Source organism: Chelon labrosus (genome assembly GCF_963514085.1).
Source record: "Chelon labrosus genome assembly, chromosome: 24".
NCBI classification, from domain to species: domain Eukaryota; kingdom Metazoa; phylum Chordata; class Actinopteri; order Mugiliformes; family Mugilidae; genus Chelon; species Chelon labrosus.
In genome coordinates this window covers 4,243,834-4,268,710 of record NC_140357.1, presented here as the reverse complement: position 1 = coordinate 4,268,710, position 24,877 = coordinate 4,243,834, and the positions used below count along the sequence as shown (strand labels likewise).

Here is a 24,877-nt window from a genome sequence, read left to right as displayed (position 1 = left end):
GTTCTGCACATATCGAGACACGTAATAAACACACATCCTCCACCCACACGATGTTGACGATGAGCAATATAAATTCCCTGATAATGTGTAAGAAAAAATAAAGATATACACACAGAAACTTTAAGGCCTTCGACGCCCACCACAGCCACTGGCCTACTTAACTTTCTTTGATCTGACTCGGAAGCGGGAGAAAGGAGGAGATACAGAAGCGTCGGTGAGGAGAGGAAGGAGGAGGAAGGAAAGGGTTAAAGATGTAATTTAAGGACAGAGACGCAGAAAATGTGGAAGACTATCGAGTAAGAGGAGAGGGTAATGAGAAGAGAGGAAGAAGAAGAAATAGGAAATACTTGTTAAGTTTTAACAGCGATCGTTTGCTACAGTTGATAGTTTGCCATTAAATAACCACAATTTTTCCACCTGTAGACATAAAGCATCACAAAATAAATACAGAAGGAAGCGCCAACAATTTAGGAATACTTAAATACATGAAACTACATTAGTGTTTGTCAAATGCGGCAGCCTCTGTGCCTGAAATGTTAAACCTAACACAGAAGTGCCAAAGGCTGCAGTTCCTTCAGTGACCACTTGAGGCTAGCATGTTAAAATGCACACCTTCACATAGGAAAAAACATCTCTATATCATGAATCCCCATTCAGCTACTACCGTAACATTTTAAATTATATCAAGGCTTAAAGTTTTGCACAATGTAGGGCGTGGCCAGTTTGAGTGACAGGTGGTTGCCATCTTGGGAAGCATGCTCTCTGCCTAGGTGTCGGCTCTCTCAGCCCCTTTGACCATTTTTGAATTAAACGCGAGTTAAAGGGGAACTACTGTTTTTTTACAACCTGGACCTTATTTCTGGCATAAAATACGATCGTTTACTCACCCATATAACTTTTGTGTAATTTGTAGTCATTCGGGAGATATTTAGCGTATCTGCTTATATCCATATAGTGGGAGTGACTGGGGCACCGAAACTCGTGACCTACAGACCCTGTAGGTCAATCTATAGACCCCGGAGATGATAACGGGTAACTCCGGACTCAACAGGGAATAGCACTAGCGTACGATAACAAAATATTGGTGAAATGAACGAGTTTCACGGCGGATAATGCGTTATTTAGAGGTTGCGTTTCGGTGCCCCAGTCACTCCCACTATATGGATATACGCAGACCTAAATATCTTCCGAAGGACTACAAATTACACAAAAGTTATATGGGTGAGTAAATGATTGTAATTTATGCCAGAAATAAGGTCCAGGATGTAAAAAACAGTAGTTCCCCTTTAAGTCAAGTCAAAGAGTTGTCAGGAGTCAGGCGCTGCCAAGATGGCGGTGGCCGCTGCCACCCACGTTGAAACATCTGTACGATAATCATAGTAAGAACATCAGTCCATCTTTACACACTGTGCTTAGATTAGCTTTGATATCCGAAATACAAGAAAACACGAGTGTTTGCCGTTTTAAAAGTGAAACAAAGCACAAGGTAATGGACTGAGGGTGAAGTCCAGGCTTTATTGGACCTCTCTCAGTGTTGTTGTATGTTGCACAGTAGTGACGTTGCTGTACCTGCTGTTGGCCAGCTGTTACATCACCTCGGAGTTCCTTTTTAACAGGAAATGCAAACAGAAAAAAAAAAAAAAACGCCACTGAAGATGGGTAGTTGCCCTCAGAGGGTCCTCGGAGTAGTCTGGTCCTAAAGCACGCATTGGTGTAGTCTGGTCCAGATAAGAAAAGACGCCTCTAAGTTGCCCAATGTGAGAGACTGCTTAGACAAAATAATGCCAGAATCATCTTTGTGGTATTTTCCATTTAGCTAGAAGCGCCTCTAGTAGTTAATGAATAAACGTAGATACTGCCTGCGCATTACACGGCTTTGTTAGAAGGCAGGATGCAACATTTTGAATTATCTCAGAGAGGTTTAGAGGAGGCAAAGAGGCTTAAAGACTGTAGGAGTGAGGAGACGCTGCAGAAAGAAAGGAAAGAAAGAAAGAAAGATGACGGCAAAGTGGAGAAAATGTGGAAAAATAGGCGATAAACTGAAGACTATCTTCTGCCTTACTCTGGGGAGTGCTGGAGCCCTTGAGCATTGCTTCCTCTATCTCCCTCCATCACTCACCGTTTATTCCTCCCCCGTTCTCACCGCCATCCTTTTCGCTCTCTCTCCCTCTCTCTCTCCGTCTCTGTTACTCTACCTCCCTCGTCCCTCCCTCCCTCTCTCTCTGGGACATCTTCAAAGTGAAGCCCTTTGGCCAATCAGCCAGCTGCGAGGATCTGCACCGCTGCTTTTCCTTTTCTTTCTCCGCTCGCTTGTGTGTGTGTGTGAAATCTTTCAAGTGTTCAAGCGTGTGTGTCCAAGTTGAACATTTTGAGTTGACCCCACAGAGAGCAACCCTCTCTCACACACACACACACACTAATAGCGTTCAAGCATCAAGCTGAGCAGTTTTCAAGAACCCCTTACACTTGCCTTAGGGGACGGAAGCTCTGTGCACTCAGTCGTGTGCGTGTGTGTGTTTCAAGCTCATCCACAAACTGGCACGTCTCCGAATGTTCCAGCTGTATCTTGAATGTTTCAGACGTGTTGTGGTGCTCCTGCCCGTGCAGGGCCTCCTCCGTGAGGATGTACGTGAAAATGCAAAGTCGCACCAGCGCGTTTACTATGAAATATTCAGTGTTTCGGTGGGTTTTTATAGTAGGACGGCAACATAAATATGAAGTGGCGTTAAGAATAAAAACATGTCATCTTTAGGCTAGAGTACAACCAGAAAGACTGAACATATCAATGTCATTGTGTATTGAAACACAACTGACTCTACAATGTCCTTAGGTTGATATGAATATATAATTGATATCTACATTTGGAAATTAAATGGTTATCTGGTTTGTTAGCGCTACGCAGGTTTCGGTTAACCCAACGTTCTCATTGTGGTCCGTCTTTTCCAAATCCTCAGCCCTCAAAACTGGATTAGCTTCTAAAATGTCGCAGTTTGATTATTTAACGCACCAAAAATTAAATCAGCATTGCTTTCCCTGGGAGCTAATTAGACACTGTTGACATTATTATTACGAAAATGTGAGCGTGATTTGGTTTGAAAGCTGTCCAGTGAAATCAAAGCCACTGCATCAACATTTAAGCCATTATTTGTGGTGAAGGAGTAAAGAAGCAGACTAGTTCAAATGGCTTTTTACCCAGACTCCTCCGAGAGGACACGATCAGCCGCTCAAAAATCACATCTAATAATAGAAATGGGACGAGTCAAGTCAGTCGTGCTAAATGCTTCCTAATGTTTGGCTTTTCCAGGCCTTGTTAAGCGTCGCTTGAACGTCCCTGTTAGACGTGCCATGGCTCAAGTAACATGTATGTCTGTCCACCTCATCTTTATGCAGCTAGAGCGCATGGACTATAGAAATGCTTTACACATGACAGCACGAGTAACGAAGGCTTCTTGGGGGAAACTGTCAGAGCATCTTAAATGTTACCAGAGACGACTTGGGAGGCCCCAGAAGCATGACTGTGTTACTCCCGGGCAGTTATTTTTTTTTCACCCTTGATCAAATTAACTTGACCTCATGAATTTGAAAATTAGAGTTTACGCTTTACAGACCGCTCGACACTGCGCTCAGACACAAACTACACAACTTGGACCCAGCCAGGGTGCTGGGTCCAAGGATAGAAGTCGGTTCATCTGTCTGTCCGCCAATCCATCTGTCTCGAACACTTGAGTCCAGGGCAGAATATAAAAAGACTGCGTGACATTTGCTAAGTTCTGGATCACCCGCAAGGATTTTGGTAACACCCCCTACAAGAAAACGGAGCCAGCGTTATTGTTGTGACACCTGCCCTCATCCCACGAGTCGAGATATCTGCCATGAAGAGGGCCTGTGTCAACGAGGGAAATGATACGTCACAGTCTGGACTGGACGATGACATTTGCAGAGCGCTATCACCTCCACGTTGGCAAAGCATTTAGATTTTAATGTGATTTAGTGAGTGCGTGGCCTTTTTCTTTAATACTCTTCAACGTTTGCCTCAACATTTGTAGCAGTGTTAAAGTGTTGTGAGTCGTGTCACCCCCGGGGGGCTGCTGGCAGAACTTTTAATCGTATTAAAGACCAATGAATCAGAACCCCATCTGCACACAGCCAGAGAGAGGCACTGAACAGGGTGTTGGAGAAAGCCGCTCTGTGCAAGGTGCAATCAGTGTTCGGGATTGGCCTAAAACTGAAATATTGCACCTATCGTTCAAGGAGCGACACTCTCATATAGCACAAGAAGACATAAATCTGTTGGGCTTGTGGCTTGTTCGAGTTCAGTTACCCAACGGTTGGCAATCAGAGCAGATGTAGGCCAACCTCTACGAACGCTTAGCCTCACACCATGCCCTGGCAAAGATCGCCCAGTGTTGCACACCCTAAGACCGAGTCCTATTCAAAACGACCAAAGTTATAGACCAGACCCGAGAACCAGAACTACATTTTGTCTCATCCAAGGCCAAAACCGTTACAGTAGCGCACCAGGCTGTTGGAACGGATTGGCTGCACTTTCTTTCACAACTTCTCTGGGATTGAGTAGTCAACAAAACGGCCAAAATACAACATGAAAACCAACAACTCCACCAACTCACCATTCACCAGTTTGCAACATTATGGCAGATATGAAAACGTTCGTCTAAATCTATAGAGATGTCATTAACTACTGTACGGCAGCAGTTACATTTCCAACTCAATTAAAGACCAACTCAAAATCCGTTTCATCTACAGTCCTGCTGTTTCCTCCTTGTTGATTTGAGTGACTTTAAAGCGGTGTTTACCGTCTGAGAGCTGAGCTGAACACTGTGTTCTCTGAGCCAGATCAGATCTACTGTCGCTCCTCGGGGACGTGAATGCCGGATTACAGTACGCGCAGGTTTAAAAGCAGTCGGTGTTTAAATGAATCCTTTTCATCTCGGCTGAGTTTCTCTGATGCTTGTTGTCGAATGTTTTTTGAATAAAGCTCATTTGCGCTGATGTTGCAGGCCCCACCCTCTCCATCGCCATCAAGTCCGACACCACCAGTGTTTATCCGTGGGAAACGGCCAAGATGGAGTGTTCGCTCAGCCTCTCTGGAACCTCACCAAAGACTGGTACAACACACACACACACACACATACACACACGCACGCACTACTTGTAGCATGTCTTTCTCTTGTTTTGCAAATTGTTCCACACATGCTGTATCTCACTCGCCCACGCACGCGCTCCCTCATGCACACACATCATACCTCTGTTGCGTTCCTCACCTGACAACCTGTCAGCAGCGCTGCTAATAAGAATGATGTGGCTTGTGACAGCTTTACAGATGAAATGGACTGCCTCACTCTCGCTCTCGTTAACAAACGCACACACACACACACACGGATGTGCATTCTTTCACTTTCCTTTGTGAGTGTGAAGCTTGCGGTTTGCGATGCTGGTTTCCTATTGTGTGGAAAGTTTCTGTCTCTATCTTCATTGTGGTTTCTTTAATCAGAGGTCGGAAACCACAGGTAGGTTGATGCTTTGCAACAGTGAAATCTGCATTCTTAGCCTGAATGCATATGCTGAGAACAGACAGCTCTTGTGCTGCATGGTGTGCGATGCAGATGTATAGCCTGTATAAGAACAGGCTGCAGCTCAGCACCATCAATAGCATTTAATAGTACTTCACAGCGTTTTGGAAGATGGGATAGTGTAGTCGGGTTCAAACTAATGCAGTATTTCTCTGATGTCTTCTCTGTGTGCTATACCAAAGGTCTAATATATTTTTTCCCTTTTTGACAATGACCTGTCTTGACTAGTTGACATGATGCTAATAGCATGGAGTGAAGTCGACTAATTGACTAGTCAACTAATCGATTAGTCTGTACAACCCCTAGTACCTCGTAGTCATAGTTGTGTCTTTATCTGTTACTTTTCAGACAAAGACTCAACAAACTCACTCTTTTGATTCGATGCTAATCGTTAGCATTGCAACCTACTGCATTAGCAAGTTGTAAGCAGTTTATTTTTGCGCTTAGGGACGTATAAAACAGCATCCTCTGTAATCAAAGCATTAATCAGCTACTCAGACAAGAATATAGATGCATCACATTGCAGTGATGGTTGATTAAATATAAATATTCATATGCAAACATATACTCATCATTTAAGTCTGAATATTTTATCATGGTGATTAATAAATAGTTCTTTATCTGCCTGTGCTCCTACGTAGATGTTTCACTTTAAGCTGCTCTAATTAATATTTTTATGCAGATGTTTAAATTATGATGCATACGGAACAGAAATGATGCCTCCACCACTCCTCCTTTTGGATCCATCTGAGATGTAATCCTCCATTTCTTCCCTCCTCACTTAATCCGTCCTCCTCCTTCCCTTTCTTCCCTCACTCTAAACATCCATTTATCTTGTGCCCCCCTGTCACACTTCCTCATCACTCCATACTCTTTAACATAAACACATCGCATGACGTCATGCATAACTCACCACATCCCCCTTCCCATCTGTCGCTATTTCTCTGTCGTTTATTCTTCCCTTTGCATCCCGCTTTCCCGTTCAACATGTGCTTTCTATATTACATCCTCATAGTGAGCTGATAAAGCACTCGATTGGAGGTAATACTTTTGCAAAGAGAAGCAGAGCAGAATAGCATTTCTTCTGGTGTTCGTGCGTAAGCGGGCACGTTCCTTCGCACCTGTTTTCTCGCAGGAGGGGATGTGCGCATATGTGCATGTCAATGTATGCACATACATCAACACAAATGTTCCCTCGCAGCGGAGGCAAGCTGCGGGGACTGGCGTTGTCGGTGGCTGTGGAGCGTGGAGCTCACAGACAGCTGCACCGCGGGAAGAAAGTCTGCCACGCCATCACAGCTGATGGGGACATGGATGTGTTCAGTGTGGGAAGGAAAGAAGAAGGAAAGGCATGTTGTAGTATGAATAAATAAACTGTTATTATTAATATTCACTGCCAACCTGACAAGGAGTTGCAGCTTTAACTTGATTCTTTTGGGTCTTTGAAATACCAAATATCAGTCACTTTCAACCATCTCATGGTTGCGAAGGCTACTAAAAGGATAGTTCACACTATATAAGTGGAATTGCATGATGTACTGATGCACAGACTAATGCATATTACCTACAGTAAATGGTGGTCGGTTTGTTTGGAGAAGCTGAGAGAAGTCGGAACAATTTGCATCTTCCGCGAGGTAAAATTACTATTTTTCTGAATGGAGTCTGGTGGAGAGCCTTCAGAATATCAATGATCCGGTGTTTATATGAAGTAGCCACACAACAGCTGAACAGCTTGGCCTCCACACAATGATATCTGGGGGTTTCCTTTAATAGTTTTCTCTAATGGTGTGTTTAGTAGGCTTTTGTGTACCGTTGCGTAGTTAACGGTAAGTTAAGAACTGTACGCCACCAACACCCAGGGGCCTGCATCTTGTTTGGGTGGCAGCACAAGTTGGACACTCATATGTAGCCTCTTCATTAGGCCGCTTCCTCTTTCCCGCAATGAGTCACTGTGATTCATCTTGTGTGTGTGTGTGTGTGACGTGTGGTCGGGTTTCAAGGTAAACTGTAACCAACTGGCTAATTGCAAATCGTTTGTCACTCCAACACCCCTGCTTTGTTCTTGGCGTCGGGTTACAATAGGCATACACTAATGCGACACTGATGCAGTAGGTACACGCTGAATCACTCGTCAGGAATTAGTAGCGAGCCTCAGGTGGAGACGGGCATCACGAGTTCAGTGATGACACAGTACGCTCTGAGCGGAACATCTGGTTCCTCTTTGGGTTTGAATAAAGGTCTTTGGAGCGGCATTTAGTCAGAAAGTCTGTCTCGTTTAACACCTGGTTTCCTTCTTCAAACTCACTCGGTTGTTTTTTTTGCAGCCTATACCTCTATGACACTGAGAAGTGATCGGGCCTGTTCAGACCTTGTATTAAGATCCAATCTGGGCGATCTGATCACGTAAAAGACAGGCGTGAACACCCCCAGGACGCATTGAGGTAGATCGTATTTGAGTATCTGATCTCTGACTACATTTGGATGTGGTCTGGGCCGCCACGGCTGAACACACATACCTAAAGCTTGTCCATTGCGATTGGATTGCCCATATCGGCTCTTAATGCAAAGTCTGAACAGGCCCTTTTTGGATTAACTGACCCTTGGTCTTTTGGCCACCAACCAGAACACTCCTTCCCTTTGTCGAGACCACTTTTCTTTTACAAAACGGAGACAGGTGCAGGTCCTTGGGGCGGAGGACGTGACCGACAAGTGTCGATGACACATAGGTTATGCTGGCGCAATTAGCTAAACGGTATCGAGTGACATGTATCAACAAAGGTGCGGTGTTGACTCAGTTTGGACTACAGCCAAGCCTTCCTCAGGTGTTCTTAGGTTATTGTTGGCTGTTGACCTCTGGACTCAGGAAACGTAGGTGGTGCTTTATTACACAATAAAGCACCACCTTCTGGTGTAATGCAGATTGCAGGTCAATGACGTTATTCCTGTGCGTTGTCATTAGCATGTACTACTCTCTGTGTGAGTGTGTGTTCTGATTCAAATGATTTGTTGACTCGTTCCGAGCAGAGCTTTGTTCTGGCTCATTGTTCTGACTCAACAAGACGTGGAGGGAATTTCAGGGTATCGGCTTAGAGGTTGGGCAACCATAAACGCCGAGTGCGTGTGTTTGCACGGTACATTCCTCGGGGATGGCCAAAAAAAACGGCTCTCCTGTTGGAGCATGTTTTTACGATGGGCAAAATATCCCTCATTATTTCTCGCTGCGTTGTCAGGTAGTGATCATATTTCCACTGGCGCTGATTCAGCCCTTTATTGGTGAAGCACTAATAAATAGGTGCTGTAACGAGCACTTGACCGAGAATCAAACTCATAAACTAGCCGTATAATGCTGTTATTAACTAACTGAAAGGAGGTCCTCAATCAGCAGGAGTAAAATCTTTAGCTAAGGATTCACTCTCGGTTTGTAATTGTGCCAATTATTGACGAATTCTGCCCCACAAGGTAGTCTGGGGTTAGTTTATACAGCTATAGGATTTAAGCGGACATTCACAGCTCCAATGGGACGATTAGTTCCGATTTTAGTGACCCCTGACATGTGCTACAGGTCATGCTCCCCCGAGGACGACTTCCTCATCCTTCCTGTAGCATCACGATCATGTTCACGTTAGTAAAATGATGTAAAATGACGTTTATCACAATCATCAAGTCAGAAATTCATGTTTTCCTAATGCTAGTTAGCATCTTAGCATTTATCTCAAAGCTTTGTGCCTTAATAAAACCGCACTGAGCATGTCTTTAGTCCTTTTAATGCTCTAAGAACAGTTAAGCCCTCGCTACATACAGTGTCCATTGGTATGTTGCATCTTTTAGATACTTAAGGTGATGGTTTAGACTTTTCATCACCCTTTTTCCGGAGAGTTCTGCACAAATGACAAGAAATAAATGTGGATACACGTGTCAAATTTACAGGAGGTCACTCAGTCAGTTATTTTAGTAATTTAGCCTTTATTGTAGGTCAGTGTAAAAATTTATCAAATGAACTGAAGGTTGTGGGAAGACGATTGAAAATTGTTGTTACTGCTGCTTACACAGATGCGTGGCGTGTGTGTGTGTGTGTGTGTGATTGAGTCGCTATCTTTTTTGGCCCCGCGTTGTTTTGCTTTGATTAACTCAACGTGCCGCTGCGTGCGGACACACAGCGTTCATTACCGCCGGAATGAATGGCATGTTGTTGCAGTCGTGGAAGTGTGCGCTCGCCTTGAAATCAGCGGCGGGGCGAGGGGGGGGCGGGTGACATCACCATTAGAGATGTTTTTCTCTCGGCTTTGAGGACCTGCCGTTGAAACTGCGGCAGTTTCACAAGATATCACTTCGTTTTTGTTTTTTTTTTCTTCTTTTTCTTTTGTTAAAATGGCAGCATACCACTCTTTTATGTTTCTCTTGGGGAAAATGAAGCTTTGTTTCACACATGACGCGTGCTTTCTCATTTGAGCCTCCAAATAAGGAATCAGACACCTAGAAAAGGCAAAAGGCGAAGTGTGAAAAATTATATTGTAGTTAAGTTGTTAAACCTTTAACCCATAACCTTAATGATGGAAATGATACATCCTATGCATCCTGTTGTGCAAAGGCTTGTATTGTCACACTACTACTCAGTAGAGACAAGTACACACAGGCTAACTGTCGTCAGGTATCCTTCCAGGAAAGAAGGTCGGTCATTTGGTAAGAATTCCTGGTAAAATCCCAGTGAGCCCTGAAGCCTCCATTCATCTGCCATTTTTTTAGAAGAATTACAGCTGCTAAACCAAGAGGAAGACAATTCCTGTTGTGATATATATATTTGATTTACCGTAACACAGTGTATAGACAAGTACGAGCTTATCAAGCTCACTGGCTTCAGAGCATTTTAGCTTCTTTTAGCTCATCCTTTTGGTTTCACAGCACATTGCCGATTTAACCAAACAAGTCTGGATTCACTGACCGTGCATTGCCCGCACATCACCAGACTACAGACAGGCAAGATTAGGGACTAACAAGGAAACTATAGAGCAGCAAGAGCTACATATTTTCCCAGGAGTTGGTGGAAACCAAAACGGAGCTAAAAGCGGAGGACATAGTGTCGGATTAGAGGCCAGAGCTTGTACAGCTTGTATTGTTTCAAATTTGATTCATGAGATTTGTGTGTCTAGAATAATAAATAGTGCCATGGAAGACACTTCTTCTCAGTGCACACAGGAACAGGTGATTAACACCTGAAAACTTAAATCATACCTTAAAATAATGCTGTGAGATAAATATAACCAGGCAAGCTTCTCTCCTCTCCTCTCCTCTCCTCTTTTGGCTCCTCTACTCCTCCTTTCCTCCTCATCCTCTCCTCCCTCCTCTCCGCTCTCACCAAATAACCCAGCTGTCTTTGCAGGGCCGACAGGCAGCCGTTAATTAGCCAATCTCACGCTCCGTTAGCCGGCCGGGGAGACAGAACGAGGTAGAGAAAGAAGAGAGACGGCGAGTTGGATTTGGAGAGGGAGAGAGGGAGAGGGGGGGGAGAGAAGAAGGTGGGAGTGAATGGGAGAAAGTGGAGATAAACAGATTGTTAAAGTGGAGAGAGTGAATAGAGGAGGCTGTAAATGGAGGGAGAGTGGCTCCATGCAAAGTTTCCCAAAGAGGGAGAGACGAGGACCAGAGGAAAGCTGTGAATTCAGACCAAGTGGTGAGAGGGAGAATGGGAAGAGTTGTTGAGCAGAGAGGAGAGAGGGATGAGGGGAGGATGGACTGAACAATATGAAGTGGTGGGACGGGGTGACAAACAGGCTAAATGATTCTCACTCCATTAACTGTTTCTGGTGAAGCAACAATAGGTGAACCTAGTTCATTCAAAAGTTAAATTCATTCAGGAATCCTGTACTGGTGCATTTTAAACGTTAATGACTCTTAACTTTGATGTCAATAAAGTGATAAAAATGTACCAGTTCAATCCCATATTTAAGTAGAAAGTACAGTCAGTAGAAAACCACACTTCTTTCTGTCATCCCCTTTCAGAGATAAAAAAATAAAAATAAGTTTGTTAGAGGTTATTCATTTATTTATTTGTTGTCAGAAAGTCATTTCTGATATTCAGTGGCCTCTACATGACTGCAAAAAATCCTCTCTTCAGGTGTTCATCGGAAGCAAAAGAAGAGTCTTGAGTTAGAACATCAAACGATGCCTCAGTCTGGATGTTTCTTCTGTAGTAAAAGAGAAAAAAAAGCAGAGCAAATGGTTGTCAAGCAAACTTCAAGAGAAAGATAAAAAAAGAAGAAGGTAGCGGAGTGTGAGAGGAGAGGAGAGGAGAGGACGGTAAAAAAAAACACAAATTGAAAATGTGGAAAGAGATAGTCCTCGGCAGCAGTGCGCCGCCATCATCTTCACTCCATTAGGTCTCCAGTTAAACGGGAGCGGGGGCAGAGATGCAACTTTGTCGCAATCCTCGGTAGCGGCAGATTTCGGTGGCATCGGACTGGAAAGGCTGTGGGTTTACGGGGAAAATCAGCGTGGAGCTTCAATAAGAGGAGCACAAACTCAAGTGTCAGGATGTGGAATGAAACGCAGATAGCAGTGTTTCTTTGAACTGAGCTGCCAGCGTCTGCTATTAATTGTCTCTTTTCATAACGGTTACTGTTTCAGTGTCGGCCTTTTATGTTTTAAAGCAGAAAAAAGACACATTTGCAGATGTAGGCATGCACAGTTGACTGAGACAACATTTTACATCTATGTCAAGTTCAGTGTGTTGCCTAAAGTTTCTCGTCATGTTTAAGGGCGCAGGTGAAACGCCCCTGACATCAAGACATCAATCAACCTTGACCACCATTTAAATCTGAGGACTCTGAGGATTTTTTGCCAAATTCTACCCACAGTTCCAAGCTGGGCAAAGTCTACACCAGTCTGCACTATTTGAGGACGGTCTGCGTGGGTATTTGGCACAAAAATCTGTTAGTGTGTGAGGGGAAGAGACTTGGACGGATGATGTCATCACTGAGCGCCATGCGCACCCGCGGACGGTCGGCTTGTTTACCTGTAATTTGCTACTGCTAGTTTTTTGCAACATGGCTGAATATTTGTCCGACTCTGAGGTTGTGGATGAACCATAGCAGTAGCAAATTACAGGTAAACAAGCCGACCGTTGCGGGTGCACGATGACATCATTCAGATCAGAAGACATCATTCAGATCAGAAGACATCATCCGGGGTCTGTAGGTCAATCTACAGACCCCGGATGATGATAACAGGTAACTCTGGACTCAACGGGGAATAGCACCAGTGTACGATAACAAGATATTGGTGAAATGAACGAGTTTCGTGGCAGATGATGCGTTATTTAGAGGCTGCATCTCGGTGCCCCATTCACTCCCACTATATGGATACACGCAGATCTAAATATCTCCTGACTGACTACAGATGACACAAAAATTATATGGGTAATCACATTTTATGCCAGAAATAAGGTCCAGGTTGTAAAAAACAGTAGTTCCCCTTTAAGTTTGTCTTTTCTCTGCATGTACAATTGCTAGCAAGCTATTATTCTGGCCGATTTGTAACAGTTACTGAGCCCAGCAGAGTAAGTCTTTCGGGTGAGGTTGCGGAGAACCAGTGCCTTGTGGGATAATTTTATCAGTGAAGTTGTGGTTCCTGGAGAATGGTAAGAAAACTGTCCAAGTCAGCCTGTGAAATTCCCTTTGGTTGAATTAATGTAGATAGTGTTAAAAAGAATGTGTGAAAGACTAAAGGGTTTAGTCAAATAGTGTTAGATATTTGAGGATGTTCTTAACCGACGGCTGGTGTACTTACAGCTACAGTCAATACTGAGAGTTCATTCATTGGGACGAAGAGCATGATGCAATTCTCTGTGGGGGTTTTAACACACTGCTAATGATAACACTTCTAGGGGAACAACCTCAGGTCTTAGCCTTGTAAAACCCACATCAGTGCATCAGTGTGGTCGTTGGTTTAAAAGGCTGCTGCATGTGAAGTAGGCCAAATCTGAATCTGAAATTTGCCTTCATTTGCCGGCGTTCTTATTAGGCATGCAGCAAGTAACGAGGGAAACTTAGCTTCCCAGTGGCTTTGTTTCCGCGAAGCTAAATGGTGTTTTTATAGTGTTTAGTATTCCACTCTACCAGGGCTGTCCTGCTTTATGGAGCAAAGAACACACACACTGTTTCATTAGAAGCACTGGTGGTAATTGTCAGTCTTTTGTGTGTATGTGTGTGCGTTTTCAGGCAGTTTTACGCCTTGGACTCTCCTCGAGGGATTAATCCAGAGAAATCCAATCAGACTGTCTTCATTTCCACCGGCAGTCGTTTTCGTTTTATTAGCTCAGACGGCAGCCAGATATTCTATTAGAGATGCACTGTAGTTTCTCCTCTGTGATCCAGACACCAGAACGCGCGCCCCCTTTCTGCTTCATGAAGCTGCTGCACCACCAGAACTGAAGGTGGGGGTTTGGTACCATTTGAATGAATCCACTATTGAATCCAAATCCTTTGAAATCGCCCCCTGAATGCATTTGTTCCAGCTTTTTTAATGGTCTTCCCAGAGAATCGACCATCGGCGTTTGGGAGCAGCATTTGTCAAACAAGACATCAAGGGTCTTTTCAACTATCTGATTTCTTTGCAAATGCTCAGATTCACCATTTTAAAGGCAGTTTATTGGGGTTTAAGTCTAGACATCTGACCAGGCTAGGGCATATACAGAATTGATTCAATTAATGGTTGGTTGCAGTGAGATTGATCCAATATACAGGACTTCCATTTTCCTTACGGGACATGTTTCAACTCCTAGGTGCTCAGTTGATACGTATGACATGTGTAAAGTCTCCCTGGACAGTTTGATTGGCCTAGCAGGTCTTTGCAAGGTCATGATCAGTTCCCAGCGGAGTGACTCCAGTCCAGAACTTTCCCCCACAAAGATGTCGAGGGCTTTGGAAGTTGGGGCTAGTGTTCACCTACACTGTTGTGTTGACATTCAGAAAAAATTGTGGAGATATGGCTGCGTATGTTGCTGCTTATACACACTTTTGTGTGTGTTCTGGTGGCTGTGTGTGCAGTATACATGATAGCAGTAGGGCAGTGTAAACAGAGACAGTTGGGATTGGAGTTCATGGGTTCATATAGGGGGTAGAAAGGTCAGCAAGGAGGAACAGCTGCAAGCAAGAAGCTGTGCGTCAGCCTCCTGGTGGGGGATCAGATACTCCTATAGCCCCTCTCATGAGGAGGAGGAAGAAGAGGAGGTGGTGGAGGGGTCTCGGGTCACACTGCACGACCAGCCTGATGCGTGTTCACACTTTTGAGAGCCTCTTGCCGTTGATTTGTGCTCTGTGCAACAAACACAATAATCTCCTCTGTCGCCGAGTATTTCAAATCCACGTTCCCTCCCTGCTGCAGTCAAGAACAAAGAAAGTTAAAGGACGGAAACTTGCTGCGAGAAGGTGGGGGCTTTTTCTAATTTTAGCTCCTTTCCTGGAATTCTGTGGAATTATGCAAAACGCGTCTTTGATCAGTAACGGCGACGTCAGACACTAACCCGGTGTTATCAGAACGTCAAAGAAGTAATATCTTTTGACTGTCAGCGTTTCAAATGTTGAGATTATATAAGAGTATAGACTGATTACGTAATGGATTAAAATTTTCATACATGCTCCGTTCAGAAAACACCTCTGTGCTTGTTAATATATTAAATGGGGAAAATAACAATAATGCAGGTTTTTGGACATCGGTTCAATGATTTATCATAGGAACTGGTGATATCCAGGAACAAAACATGAACATTCAGATGATACAACAAGCTACAAGTTCAGGAAAATGTCCAGTTTATTGCTTTTCTTTACTGTAACTCCTAAGGAAATAACTTTTGGTTTCCAGTTCCGTTATCATTCCAGCACTTGAAACTCAAGACGTGATTCTTGTGTCCGGTCCCTTTGAGTCCCGTCATACCCATCTTGCATCCTGCACATGAACTTGGCCTGTTTTCCTTCCGCTGCAGCCTGTACCGGCGGGAGCCCAGACTGATTCATGGGTGAGGTTTGGTCACCACGCCTATGCTTGAGAGAGTTTCAGTGGAGTATAGGCTTACTTTGGGCCTCATGTGGACATTAGGTGTCAGTTGTGAGCATGCCATCATGGCATGACTGTCCATAATCAGTCAAGATCCTACAATTTTCATTCGTGTATCAACCTTTACAACATGGAAAAGCAGCAAACTCTTACATTTGAGGAGCAGGGAGGAGCTGGGGTGGAGCGAGGGAACCAGAGAGCGAACCAGAAGAAAAAACACACAAGGTCCAATATGGACTTCATTATGGACTTATTTAAAAAATAATCTCCTCCAGAAGAAGTGAATTTAGCTCAACCTTATTGACTTTAATGACGGAGGTTGATGGTGTGTGAACTGGAGCGGTATCTGGGGACCGTCAGTGGTTTGAATCCAACAGACAAACTGATTTTAGAAGATAAAATCATCATATTTGATTAATTTATTTTAAATGATCCATCACCGAAATCAAATTTTCTGTGGCCCGACGACCCGATTCATTCGTAGCATCTCCAGACAAGCTTACTTCCTGCGTTCCGTCTCTATGTTGCTGTGGGCTTTATTGAGGATGTTAATGGGTAACTCGTCCGTCTCTGTGTCAGAACTTTACTCTTCAGTTGATTCTGGTCAGCGAGTCTGGAGGGGGATGTGCCTGTCTGTGTGGTCAGCAACTCGTTCACCCCCCCACTCCCTTAGTGTCACCTCCTGTTTCCTCCTCTTTGGTCCGATGGTGCGCTTGGCTACTTGTCTTTATGCGGGAAAAAAATAGTGCCCCCTCCCTGTCCTGTCCTAATGCATCTTTATCACCACCACCATCATCATCATCATCGCCACAGTCCGATTAGTCACATTTACCAAGTATACATGAAAAATTATCATATTTTTATTTAGTTTACCTTCAAATTCCTCATTTAAACACAAATACAGACGTGTAATTAGGATAATGAACTCCAGATAAACTAACAGGCTACATTTTTGTACCTAAAAATGGGCAATAAACGTCCAGATTCTCTAAGCTTGTTTTTTTTTACTCCGTGAATCCACTCAACTTCTCACTTTGAATCACTGCACTCTCCGCTAAATGAGAAGCAGTAAAGCTGATTTGCCAAAATTACATCCCGGTGTCCAGTGTGTCCACTTCTCCGCTAACAGGAAGTGACGGGTTTAGACCCATGAGAGGCGGGGGGGGGAGCTCAGAGGAACCGGGACTCCAACTGGAACACTGGATGATCTAATGTTCAGACTGGACGGGCTCAAAATGAATGTCAACTCTAAGGACTGTTATTTCTGTCTTAATTAAAAGTCCAAGTGCTGTTCTTTCTTTCTAAATTTGACAGTTTGTAGAAACAAAACTGCAATCAGTGCCAAGTGTGACTAGCTGTGGAGCCTAGAGACTGGTAACTATAATCACCAATCAATATATAACCAATAAACCAATAGTGGGGGCATGGAGTCCAGTTAAAGTTTTGGATATTGCCACAAATATCTAGCGAGTGAGGCTAAAGTTGAAAAGGGTACGTCCCATAGCAAGCGTAAATGTCTTTTAATCGTGCTTAAATTAAACTGACTGGCTACAAGTTCACATTTGGTGATATTTGTGCTTGAAGGAAGGTCAGGGTTATTTTTTAGTCTTCTGGTCTGGTGGCCAGCTGAGTAGTAGATTTGTTTTAATTGATCGGACAGTCGGATTGTTTCTTTCCTAAGAAGAAGTGTGCTACCAGTAGCCTTCCAGGATTAACCCACCGTTTTCCACCTGTGGTTAGCCTGTTTTCCCAACCTTGAACCTTGAACTCACCCAACCCCATGGAGACTCCTCAAGTTTATACCTCTTTGGGACATCGCCGTAGCCTACGTACGAAGCCTATGCCGGTGCGAGCCATTTATACTTTTGCACCAATCACAGCTCTTGTGGTCTGCGTTGCCGTAGATACATTTCTGGGGAGACGCATGTCAGGCTACGCTAGCTACGCCATCATATTGGAGGCGTGTCCCGCACCGTTGGCACTCGTCAAAGCATTGTCATTAGCTTTTTGTCCAATGTGGCAGCGGATTGCTTGGAGAGATCCCTCTGATTGGCTGTTCAGCCTAGGGAACCAGCGCAGGGGAAGTGACGCCAGCGTGATCATAGACTGGCAAAGGTTAAATACCCACAGCACAACTCAAAGAGATCTTGCTGTCATGGAGTCTTGTGTCCTGGAGGTACAGTCGGACTTTTAGGTGATGCTTTAGGCTAGTGCTACTCGTACTTCTAGTACTACTACTACTACTACTACTACTACTACCACTACACATTTTTAATGATGTAGCACTTGAATATTAAAAGCAATGGGGAAGAGCGGGAGAGAGAAATTGCGACGTGATTCATTACTCTGCTCTGGCTGAGCTCACGCCTCTCCCCACTCTTCTTTCTCTTCATTACGGTCGCTCCATCATTGCTCTTCTTTCTCCCTTCTTTTTTTATTTTTTTTGCGTCTCTCCCTGTCGTTTTTCATAATTGTTTTTCATCATCGTTTGTCTTCTTTCCCGCGTTGTCGCAAATGTTCCTTTTATTTTTTTCCATCCGTATCCTCTATTTGTCTCCTAAATGACAGAGGATGACTAAGGCTCCATGGGGTTTTTATTGTACGTGTGTGTGTGTGTGTAGGAGGTACAGTGCTAATAGTCCCTCTCTCGCTGACAGACTAATGACTAGTTTGTGCTTCTGTCTGTCTCTCTCTCTTTCTCGCTCCCTGTCTCTCTCTCTCCCTCTTGGAAATAATTAGCTTGCCCCCCCCCACCCCCCCTTCCCAAAGATTGCATCTATTATCGCAAATTCTCTACAACTCTTGTCCCTTTTTCTCTTTCTTTTGTCATCACTATCATCCTTTTTAGGACACGTCTTTTTTTTTGTTGTTTTTTATCTTTCTGAGGGAAAATGAGCGGCGGCCATTAGTTTTAATGTGTTGATAATGGATTTGTTCTGGTTTCATTTGTTCTGTTGGCTAATTTGGGACCCCGTTGAACCTCGGGGGGGAGAAAAACTCAAATTTCCATAATGTAATGGGTATAGTGACGCTTCTCTCCAAGAAAAATAAGGAAACCCCTTCCACAGTTTAATGTTGGTTAACTGCGGGCAGGCTGAAGCTAGCGGGGCTCAAATAAAACTTCTTTGTTCTCCGAAACGGCCCATTGGTTTACACTTGAGCTCTCGCTGACTTTAAACACATCACGTCACTGCAGTAAAGATGCCTTTCAGTGGCACTTTGCAAGAGATATCTTTTTAAGTTTTGTATTAAGAGATGAGAGATTTACTTTAAATGGAGGAAAGATGGCGTCGGCTTATTCTGTAAGCACATTAAGAATACTTTGAAAGTGGTTTGTGACAACTGATTGTGATTATGTCACTTCTAAATCTAAATTTAACCTACGTTTTTAAAGCACTGTGGTGGCGCAGTTAGCCTAGCTTAGCATAAAGCCTGAATCTCTTGTTTACACATTATTTGAGCTCAATCTCCATATAAAATGTTGTAACTTCTAAAGGGTAACCAAGGAACGCTCTGTCTCTTTCAGATGACCTGTCGTACGAGGTGAGCTGGTTCTTCACCCGGCTGCGCGGCGGACAGACGACGACCCAGGTAGCCAGCGTCGACCGCTTCGGCATCGTCAGGAAAATGGAGCGCAACTCGTCCAGCGACATCTCGATAGAGCGCAAAGACGGCAACACCTACCTGCTGAACATTTTCGGCACTCAAGACACGTAAGTAAACGGCAGCAAACGAATGACTTACCGTTCACCCCGGCGCATCTCGGCTGCGGCGCCTTGACCTGCGTGTGTTGTGTGCTTTCCAGCGACAGTGGCGAGTATCACTGCGTGGCCACGCCCTGGTACATGTCGGCCTCGACGGGAGCCTGGACCCAAGCTGAGGAGAAGACGTCGAGTCGAGTCTTCCTCACTGTCAAATTTGCCGGTGAGTGCGGGAGATCATTAGAGTTGAGCATTTTCATTTTACTGTTCGGTTTATTTTGTCATATTTAACAGATCTCTCTTTTTCTCTCTCCTTCTCCAGTGTGGGACTCCCTAAAGTTGCCTCTCTTGTATGGCGCATCAGCCTCGCTGGGTAATATAACCATTACACATGTCCTAGAGACAGTGATTCAATGATTGGTTGTTGTACTGTCAAGGGTATTCAGCCATGATTATATTTAATCTAGATTTTCCAATTATTATTATTTAAGATCTGTCTCAATCCTTTAATACTGTTCTGCCAACAAGTCGGATTTAACATCTAAACACATTTAAGTAACTATGCACTAAGACTAAGGCTAACAACATCTGATTTGTTGGAGGAGAACCAACTCTCCTGGTTCATTTTCGCGAGCTGGCTTCCTGAAATGTTGAGCTAGGATGGAGGAAATTTAAATTCAGCCAACAGCTGCAGAAACATGTCACCGAAGCTGGTGAGAAGCGAGGAGAGCCCGTCTTACCGGGTGCTCGCTGTCAGCGCCAACGTCCTCACTGGATATGCATAGACTCTTTGCCCCAACACTCCACTATCTGACAGCGCTCATGCTTATTTAGGACACGTGTCTTACAGCTGGCGTAGGCCCGTGCACTGTGGATTTAAAGACGATTTCAAATAGTCAATAAATTATGCATTAATTGGCGACGATGCTGACGTTCCAAGTTGCTATCAATCATGAAAATGTTCTAGGCATGTGTAGTGTCAGTAATGATTGTAGTGGTTATTACAGGAGCTGTTCCAGCTGCAGTACAGTGGTAGTCGTCAAATAGTAACAGGCCCTTTCCAACTGAAGATGAGGGAATCTTGGCACATCGACGGGCTCTGGAGTAATGAGGTCTGGACTTTCTTAAAAAGCTCCAACCGTTGTGTGCTCCAGACATCTGGGAGTAAAATCCTCTCCGCCACGTCTTAAAGAGCTGTGCAACAAATATTTATCAGATAACGGGTCAAAAAGAGGCCCGGTTTTCTCAAGAACACAGTTCTTGAGACGATGCTGCTGTTTGACCTTCGTAGTCCAATGTGCCGGCCTTGAGTGCATTAATGCTGAATAGTGTTTAAATTTAGTTTCTCGTTCGTTGTAGGCCTTCTTGAAAGGTCCTCACTCTTTGAATCAGTGCTTATTCCTACAAAATACTCTCGTTCTACTGTAAAATGAAGGTAGTATGAGTGTTTGACCTGTTAGCATCTTTACACCTTATCTTGTAGTTCCTGGGCCATTAGGAAGAACGACACTCAGGAACCTTTTGGAGCCAGAAACTAAATTTAGATTGCGATTCTGGTGCATTACCTGTAAAGACTGGAAGTGGGGATTTGTCTGCCAGTTGTAGCAATGGCACAAGGAACCATTAATAACCTCATTGTTGTGTTTCCAGGTGTGGGCCTCTTCTCTCTGATCCTGGGTCTGGTTTGCGCCCAGTGCTGCTGCCGCAACACCACGCACACCCCGCGCTCGCGCAGCAAGCTTATGGACCTGGAGATGGACTGACAAACACTTTCCCCCGCACCCTCACACTGCAGCGCGCACAGGAAGCACCACCCACACAACAGACACACGCCCATAGACGATTTCTGGGACACCCAGCTGTTCGCGGGCGACGGACGTTGGGAGTAAAACGACGTAGACTCCCGACCAACCGACCGACCAATCGCAGGGCTTTAACAAAGGTGCTCAGGATTTTTCATCTCTGCAGTGAGGGTGCAGGGGACCCATCAATGGATACATAGCCTTTCAGACTTCTGCTTCTAGGAAGACATATGCGGCGCTTCTAGTGAATTTTATGCAGATACGTTTATTCCCAGCCAAGACTGAGGATTTTAATGGAACAGGAGTCATCACTGCCACTTTGGGAATAAAGGACCACTAAACAGATCTGCTGCCGCCATAACCACTAGGGATCACAAATGGAGCGATCAAGCCGGACTACATGCTTTTTCTTTTTTATATAAATTTGCTTTCTTCTGATGCCAAGGGTCGTTGAAAATTACTCTGCGGCAACCGGCAATCCCCGCCGAATTTTCTTGGAAGGTTTGGAAGATTCAGGGGTTGTCTGGGTTTGGTGGGACAGGAGTCACATTTCATTTTACCGGTGAGGTTAATGACGCCTCATTACATCCTTGCAAAGTCACATGACTGAACGTGTAGGCTGCAAGGAATTAAAGTGCTCTGCGTGCTTTCTACACGAGAGGTACCGCACCACCACCCCCAGAGTATTCCTACCTTAACTAAAGGATTTACCTTTATTCTCTAGTTTTTTGAAAATTAAGAGATTTTAAAATGAGAGACATTTTTAAGCTTTACAAGATGATATGCAGTTAGCGTGTTTGTGTGTGAGATATACTGTATATGGTGCCAATAATTGAACTGACGGAGGTGTGCTTGGTTCATATCACCAGATCTACACTTGAACAGCCGCTGAAAGTGGCGACAGCAAGCACTCTTCTTTTTATAAATATTCAGAAATGTATCCAGCTGTTCTTTTTGCCCGAGTCTCGTGTGTGTTTCGTACACCGTGTGGGTGCCGTGCTACAGTGTGTGAGACAAAGAGTTGCATGTACTGTTTTATAATGACAGTATGATGTCATTCGTGCGCAACACAAGTCTTTTCCAGGGTTTTCGTTTTGATGACATCTAAGCCTTGCGTGTTCACACTGTGAACAACATGACTCTGTTTTAACAGGGTGATGCAAGGAACTCTTCCAATGTTTGCAAAGTTTTAGGAAAGATGCGCATGTTTCTCCGCTTCAGTTTTTAAAGGAACGTTCAGCATTTTGGGAAATAGTGCACAGCCTTGTTTAGCACCAAGACGAGATGCAAGGGAAATGCTAGCCTAGTTTACCTCTAGCTTAAAAGTAAAACTGTTAGCTTTGAAAGAACCCTTTTTACACATTTGTGCTCATTGAGATATTTTTGGTTCCAACCCCATTTACGTACAGATGAGATTCTGAAACTTTTGGCAAGCTAGCGAAGTCTAAGCTAGCCTGTATTACCTGTAGGCTACCTGTCTCTGGCTAACAAGCATATTTCTAAAACATATTCCTGTTCATTTAAGACTGATAACTAGCTAGCTAGGCAGGAACCAGAAAAGTTTTTGTTGGCAGCCGTGTTTTTGGTTACGCTAGGCTAACAGTCACCCACTCTAACAAGCATATTTTTAAATATATCAAATGTATATCAAACTTTTAATGTTGATCCCTATCGAGCAAGCCATTTCTTGGTTTAGCTAGGCTAGCATTCCCCACAGTTTTGTGCTAAGCTAGGCTGCATCAACCACCGGTTTCTGTTTAACGAGCATATTTAAAAAGAATTATCAAACTGTTCCTTTAATGCTGCTCGCTAGCCAGCTAGCCAGTTAGCCTTTAGCTAGCTAGCTGGCTAGCGCTTTTGCTAATAAATTTCAACCCCAAACAATGAATGCCTCTTCTCCATAAATAATCAGAGTTTTGTCTCAATTTGAGAAAAGTTGTACAAAACAAAAGTTTAGCTTGCACTTGCACAAAAGGATACACATCTGTTGAACAAAAACAATAACAGAAATCTGCAATAACCAGCTGACTGTCAGCAGTGCCCATTTGTATCATCGGCTGACATCTGTTGAGTCTCTGTGGCGTTTTTTTATAGCAAATGAATGGGCTTGTGGTGACTGGTGTAGCATGTCGACTGCTGCGTGAACGCACGCTCACAGTTCCAGCAACAACAACACACACGAAGTGAGGGAGCCTCTGGCCAAACGCAGCAGGATCCAGACGGACCTGTTGGGTTTGTAATACGATGTGCAGGGCCTGCGTTTCCTCCCGAACGGACCGGGCTTGAATGGGAGCTTTGTTTGATGTGCTTTTAAAGGGAATTTCAAGCAATTTTATGAGCAATATCAGGCTGTAGTCGGGTCACAGCTCAAAGACAACTCGATTTCCACCATTCAGATCTAAAATGCTGTGAATGAAAGATGAAGTCTGGTTGAAAAATCGACTGTTATTCCCTGATTGGCTGCCTAGCCATGCAGCCAGTGCAGAACAATTATCCAGCCATATAACAAATTCAACTTATTTCTCACGTGTAACTTGAATGCAAATGAGAAAACAATTGGATCCTACATTTTTACATACATCCTCCTTGAATTAGTAAAACTAACCCACTCCATGGGTGTGTGTGTGTGTTCCTCTCTGTGACTGTGCTGTTTCGGTATTCAGGATCTATTCACAGTGCTTGAGTATACATGCAAATAATGTGTGCACAATGCTCTTGATGGTATACACACACACAAACGGTAGCACTGATACACACACCACTGAAAGTGTCACTGCAAGGCTTCCCCTGTGTCTTTTTATTTTGTCATCTGATCACGATTAGTACGATGAATCATGTTTTTTTTTTTTTTTTTTTTAAATAAATAGATTTGTAAGATGTATTCATTTTGACGCAACTGGTTTGTTCTCATTTTATTGTGTTTTTTTTTCTTTTTATATGCCTCGTACCTCGTAGACTTAATAATTAACTCATCCTGACTGACGCGTGGTCAGCCAGGGCTGCTTCAACACTGAACAGCTGCTTTACAGGCTGAATACATACTAGCTGCTTGATTCTGAACGTATCCCTGGCTGGCCAGTGTTCGCCCCCTTTTTTGTTGATTTAGTTTTTCCTGCTGTATTTTTTCCCGAGGATCTGATGCGGCGGTGATCAGAGTTCCTGCTCGGAGACTTGTGACAAATGTGGGCCAATTTAGTTTTCTTCTCCGTCTCCGGGCAAGCCATCAATCAGGTTTTTCCTCCGCTCCCAAACACATCAAAAAAAAACTTCTGGCAGAATAAATGTTTTATAATTTAGCATTGGACCGCGGCGATATCTCTTCCTCTTGCCTCCGCGTCTTTCTCACCGTGCATCCCATCCTCTCGTTGGTCTTCCGGGATTTATCTGTTTATACTCCCATCTTTTTTTTTGTCACCAGTCTCTCTTTCGTTCCGTCTCCGTCTCTCTATGTCTTTCCCCTTTCTCTTCATTCCCCCTCACCACGCCGATCCCTCATTCACTTTTGCTCTTGATTAGAAATGCAGATGAGCTGAAACCTCGGTGGCTCTCTCTCGGGTTTTGATTTTTACACCTCTTTAACAACAGCCTCTCCATCCAGCTCTCTCTCGCTCCGCCACCGTTTCTCCAGTGTTGATTGGCTCTTCTAACAGGCACTTGTTCTCTCTCAGGGTCCTTTTGACCCATTTTCCTGCCGCTCATATCATTTGGTTATGTGGCCTTGTCACAACTTGAACCG

General features: G+C 44.1%; 1 protein-coding gene across 1 annotated transcript in view; it reads left to right on the top strand.

Annotated features, from left to right (window-relative positions):
- LOC311509473 (prostaglandin F2 receptor negative regulator-like) overlaps positions 1-24,022 on the top strand; it is a 48,438-nt gene extending 24,416 nt beyond the window's left edge. Inside the window, exons 11-15 of the mRNA XM_084574702.1 lie at positions 5,019-5,126; positions 19,165-19,351; positions 19,444-19,562; positions 19,662-19,712; positions 20,990-24,022. Coding sequence (XP_084430828.1) covers positions 5,019-5,126; positions 19,165-19,351; positions 19,444-19,562; positions 19,662-19,712; positions 20,990-21,102 — 578 coding nt within the window. The 3' untranslated portion in view covers positions 21,103-24,022. The remainder of the gene's footprint in view (positions 1-5,018; positions 5,127-19,164; positions 19,352-19,443; positions 19,563-19,661; positions 19,713-20,989) is intronic.
- The last annotated feature ends 855 nt before the right edge of the window (positions 24,023-24,877 follow it).